The 6,000-nt window shown below is 41.4% G+C and overlaps 1 protein-coding gene across 2 annotated transcripts in view; it reads right to left on the reverse strand.

Moving 5' to 3' along the window:
- The window catches only part of E2F3 (E2F transcription factor 3), a 77,208-nt gene that overhangs the window by 35,994 nt on the left and 35,214 nt on the right, over positions 1–6,000 (reverse strand). The window contains exon 1 of one of the 2 annotated variants that reach the window (XM_019640476.1): positions 956–1,027. The exons of the other annotated variant lie outside the window; for it this stretch is intronic. Coding sequence (XP_019496021.1) covers positions 956–994 — 39 coding nt within the window. The 5' untranslated portion in view covers positions 995–1,027. Of the gene's footprint in view, positions 1–955; positions 1,028–6,000 lie in introns of those variants that run through there. 2 annotated transcript variants of the gene reach the window in all.

Genomic DNA, 6,000 nt, shown 5'->3' on the forward strand with positions numbered 1-6,000 from the left:
GTTTCTAAGCTACTATGCAGGGAGAGCACTCATGACAACCAAACCAAAAAAAGCCTGCTATGCAAACTAGCTTTTCAGCATCCCGTGCTGTTTCTAAAAGGTATCACCTGTAATCTAGATGGAAAAAGAGAATGAATCAGACAAGTGAAAAAACCTTTCATATCAACCCTCAGGAGTGAAACTTGAGTAAAATCCTATCCTTCATGTCACCAGGACGTGGAGTAGAAAGACCCAGGGACAGAGTACCAGGAATCACCAGTTTTCTAGTCCTTGAAATGGACTCACCGTAGGACCCTGGAACTGTCACTTCCCTTCTCTAGATCCCCATCTGTTCATCTCCAAAATGTAGTGGTGTCTCACAAAGTGAGGTCTCACAAAGGTCTTTTCCAGCACTCATGAACAGAGCCTGGAACCCCAGGTTGCTTAATTCCCATAGCTTACTGTCACCTGAAAACCCAATTTCCTGGCAAGAATAAATTATGGCAATGACTGTGGGTTCTTCTGTTGGCGAGTGCTCACAATGAACGAACGTATTGTAACCCAACTTGTGGACAAAATGACTTCACGGCCTAATGCTTTAGATTTGTGACTTCTGATTATTTAGCAGTCTGTGCACAAGATGACCTAGTATCAAAATAAATTCTCTATTTTATCTGGTCCCTTATCCTTAGAGGCTGCTGGATCAGTGCAAATCACTGACATTCACAAAAAAAGAATTGCCAAAGATGGTGTGGGTCTCAGTCTGGGGCGGGGGTGAACCGCCTCCAAGACCCGCTCTGGTTTAGAGGCTCAACCAGAGAAAGCAGTGGCTTGGGGTCATGATTATAGGTGCTGAGGGTGGTTGTTGAATATGAAGCAAAATGTTGTCTCTCTCTCTCTCTCTCTCTCTCTCTCTCTCTCTCTCACACACACACACACACACACACACACAAACTAATAATGCAGTACTGCTTACCTCATTTGTCCCCTGGGTAAGAAACCTCACGAGAGTCATGCCCTTCCCCCATGTCTGTCCAAAAGCTGCAGAACATCAGGCATTCGTGGTTCCTAGTTCCCTTCAAAATGACATTAAACAGGATAACATGGAGGTTCCTCGCTCCTCTATGCTCTGAGGGCCTATCTATTTTCCCTGACAGGAAGATGCAAGCTTATACGTTAACTTAGCTTATTAGACTACAGTCTGATATTACCCAAAAAAGTCAATTTGAAAAACTACTGTCTTCCGAGTCAAGGTGGCTGTATTTCTTTATAAAGATGCAGTACAACAGTGACATTGTATGAAACCGCTTTTTTAAGATTTATTTTTTAACTTTTAACTTTCTAGGTTCCCTATAAATGTATGAGCTGTCTATCCTGTCAAAAATAATAGAGAGGGTGGATTACAAATTTCACTTTTCAGATCCTAGTCCAGAAACAGATATGTTACATCAGGGGTCAGCAACGCTTCCAGCCTTCAGTGCTGCCCATGGCGTTGCATAGCACCTGTGTGTGTCCAGTGGGCACCCAAATGCCTTCAAGTGTAAGTCCCTAACCTCCTGGCAAGATAATTATACTTCATATGCACCGAGTCTCTGCGGAAAGTGGAATTGCCGTGCTAAACAATATCATTTCATCTTCCCTCAACTTGGACATCACAGATGAGGAAACAATGTCAGTTAGGAAGTGGCCAAGTGGAGACTTGAAAGCAAGTCGGTCTAAAAACCCAATGTGCCTCCAAGAATGATGAGGGCACAAATTCCTCAGCTCAAAGAAGCTGCTGATTCCAAGATGTAATCCCAACGATGTGCCCTTGTTTTTATAAACGAATGTAGAGGAAGATCAAAGGTAAGATGCATATGTGGGGAAAAAAAATGTATGTCTTAGAATATTTAGAAAATATACTCATTCTTATAGAAAGGAATAATTCACCATGACATGCTCCCAACTCCCCACCCTGAGTGGGGAGGAACTTGAAACCGGGAGTGGCAGAGCCAAGGCAGCTCAGTTCAAAAGCAAGGACTGAGCATCTCCCACGTAACAAGAGCTAAGCTGGGCCTGGGTGCTCAGTGGGATTCCTGCCCTGGGGGAACTTAGCGTTGGAGCAAAAGCCCAGAGATCCTTAGGCCAGAGGTCCACATCCCAGTTCTCCCACACCCATTCATGACTCAGGGGGACTTCCCAAGGCCTTTGGACTGACTTGCAACATTTGTCAAGACTTAATAATAATGTCTTGAATCGAATGGTTAAGAAAATCTGTTTTCTCTGTTCTTTTTTTTTTGTTTGTTTTTAGACAGAACATTTCATTTCCAAGGATCTTGCTTTTGGGCGAGGATGTAAACAAGAACGCCAAGGACAAGCACTCACACTGCTTTCCTGCGTTTTCTCCCAGACACAGCTATAGGAAGGAACTCGCACGGTGGAATAAAGCGAAACAGACCCACAACCTGATTTGAGGTCGAAACTAATATTTTTTGAGGGCCCACTAGGGATCATACTAGATACTAAGTGCTTTGTGAAGGAATGAGCTAAGAAATCGACAAACCTTTAATCTGCCCAAGGTGTCCACTAGGTTGTTCAATTGACAAACGAACATCTTAAGGATTTGAATAAAGTTTATGTCACAAAGACTGAATTTGTTATGAATCATAAGTAGCAAATATTAAAAATCTCCCTGCCTAAAACCGATGTATGAAATCATAAGTTGTGGTGTATACCTACAATGTACAAGATACCATGGGGACACTAATATATAACTTTTGTCTCTGAAAAGCTTACAATCTAGCTGGGAAGAGCATTCTATCATTTAAAAAGCTAACCAACAATAAAATACTTGACTGGAAATTAAAGTAAAATAAGTAAGATAGAATAACTTTTAATTTGATGGACATGCAATATAGGTAAACAAATAATTAACTGTCAAATAATTTCCATAGACAATAAAGCTATCAGAATTCACACAAGCTGAGACAGTATCTGGAGCACTACAGTTTTCAGAAAATGTTATTTATAACCCCACGCTGGGAATTTCGGATTAAGAAAGTATATATTTTATAAAGAGTGAAGATACGGGAAAATTATGTGTTGGGATGCAGGACAGTTATGCACATTATCTAACACAATAACTCCATGAAGACGAAAAGAATGAGGACCTGTGATGGACACATTTATGGAGCGAGTCACATAAATGAAAGCAGACATTTTTGTCCCCACTTATGCCTCCCCCTCCCTCACCCTACACCTCAAGAGGAGTTTGTGGGCAGGTCCAGCTTTCCTCATTGACAGACATGTTTGTTTCCTTATCTGCCAAAAAAAGATAATGGTGCTCACGAACCACTAACTTCACACAAATGTTTCCAAGTTTAAATTTAAAAAAATGGATTTGAGAGTTCTATAAAAGTGATTATCTGAGAAACCTAAATGTTCACTGAAGGCTTCGTCTACATTGGTCAATGAAAAGACGCATGTCCAGGGCGTGCACACATACACACGCTCACACAACTGAAGGTGCGAGAGCATTTCAAATAATTCTAAACTTTGCTTAATTTATTGTTACTACATGATAAAAAGGTATCAAATAGTTAAATGTTACAGAAACCCAAAAAATTCTAAACTTTGCTTTAACAAATAAAAAGTACAGAAGTTACCGAGATAATTGGTAAAACAATACTTGACATGTGAGGAGCCCTTTCTTTGGGCAAACAACACAAGATAAATTTTTCATTTAGATGAACCTGCAGCTATTAAGAAAGAGGGTTACCAGGAGAACTAAAAGACTCAAAGGCAGGCTGTTTCTGGAGGATACAGGGAGAGCACACTTCCCCACGCTGCTCCCTTTACAGGGAGGAACGCAAACTGGCACAGCACAAGACACCCCCACGGCCACAGGAGGCCTTCATGTGCCTCGCCTCATACACAGGCTGGCACAGCCAACCAGGTAACAACTAAACAAAAAACACTCCTTTCCCAACCAAAGCCAACTCACCAAGCAGCAAAAGCAGTCACTGACGGGAGACCCAGTGGTAAATGAGGCTTTGGTGGGTCAATTAGAGTTAGGTGACATTCAGAGGGCTCAAAACAAGGGTTTCTGCCTTGTGCACAGCTGGTGGGAATGTAAAATGGTGCAGTCGCTGTGGAAAACAGTCGGGCAGTTCCTCAAAAAGTTAAACATACTCTGTGATCCAGTAATCCACTTCTGAGTATATACCCAAAGGAAATAGAAGCAGGAACTCAAACAATACTTCCATATCAACGTTCAGAGCAGCATTATTCACAACAGCCCAAAGGTGGAAACAACCCAAGAGTCCATCAACAACAGATGAATGGACAAACAACCGGAGTATATGTACACAGGGATATTACTCAGCCATATACAGGAATGAAATTTTGATACATGCTGCGACATGGATGAATCTAAGATTATGCTAAGTGAAATCAGACAGACACAAAAGAGCAAATATTCTACTATTCCCCTTATATGAGGCACCTAAAGCCATCAAATTCATATATACAATAAGTAGAATAGTGGTTACCAGGGAATGTGGGGGAGGGGCATGGTACGTTACTGTTTAATGGGGACAGAGTTTCTGATAGGGATGGATGGTGACAAAATTCTGGAAACTGATAGTGGTGATGGTTGCACAACATTATAAATGTACTTAATGTCACTGAATTATATACCTAAAAATGGTAAATTTTATGTCATATATTTTACAACAATAAAACAAAGAAAAACAAGGATTTCCCGAGGATTCCCTCACCCCTGCAGGTCCCTCCCTGTCTGTCCACACTGGACTGCAGGGTCTTCCCACCCCCTGCCTCTGACCGCTTCCCCTCTCCATGACCATCTGTCCTTTTCCCCATTTAAGATGTCCACTGAAATTACTCCTGACAGAATAGAACCAGTTAAAAACAGGAGGTTTATGATCCTTAGTCCTGATGTTTCACACTGTTAGCTCCAGCGAGCGACCTCCACTTCCAAAGGAAAATAAGTCATTTTTAATGAGTTTTCACAGAGACGGTAGCTACCAACACTTAAGAGCATTATGGAAAGAAAACTTCAGTTTCTTCAGTGGGTTCCAGAGAACACACCAAATCCTAGGCAAGAAAAATGGGCTTTTTCTGCTGGTATCATTGACTTCCCACCAAGAAAAGGGAGAGAGAAAGAGAGAGACAGACACACAGAAAGAGAAAGGGCCAAGCCTCCATGTGCAGATGGGTGAATCATTTGCTCTCCCTTGTGCAGGGGCCGAATTTTTTCCTCTCTTCTTTGCACTGATGGACACATTTCTCCAACTGTAACTGCCTTGATAGGAAACACAGCAGCCATCTGTTTCCATTGAATAATTCTGGAAAGATGTCAATGTCAGATACTGTTGACACTACTAATCTAAGTTATTATAATTTTTTTCTGGATTACCAAGTTAAATTATTTTTACGACTTCTTTGGTCATAATGTACCTGTCATAAAATATGCACTGGTTAAGTATTTGTGGAATGAAGAATACAATGAAATACAAAGAATACAACTCCCTCAAACAAAAGATGAGCTCCAGCTATATGATGAAGCTCACAGTTCAGTAACAAGAATAAATCCTTGATATACAGTATCAAGTTCGAAAAAGCACAATGAAGGGGCCAGACAGCACATAATGTTTTGATGAGATTTCACGGCAGGAGATGGCGAAGTGCTGGGTACAGCACCCTGACTGGGCTGATTGGCCACTGCTTTCTCCACTGGATTTATAAACAAAACACAAACACACAGAGAGAAACATATCAGTACTGGTCAAATATTTAAGTATTTCCTTTATATTTGCTTGAGCAGGATGAGGTTTGCGAGGTCAGTGAAATGCGAATTCACCTTTTCTTTCTTTTGATTTTTTTTTTTTAAGATTTTTATTGGGGAATTGGGGGGGATGGGAACAGCGCTGGGGAATTTGGGGAAGGGGAACAGACAAGTTGCTGTCCTTTTGTTCTTCAGTCTAGTTGTGGAGGACGTTGCTTCACTGGCCCAAGTTGGCA

Source organism: Hipposideros armiger, unplaced genomic scaffold, assembly GCF_001890085.2.
Source record: "Hipposideros armiger isolate ML-2016 unplaced genomic scaffold, ASM189008v1 scaffold_50, whole genome shotgun sequence".
NCBI lineage: Eukaryota > Metazoa > Chordata > Mammalia > Chiroptera > Hipposideridae > Hipposideros > Hipposideros armiger.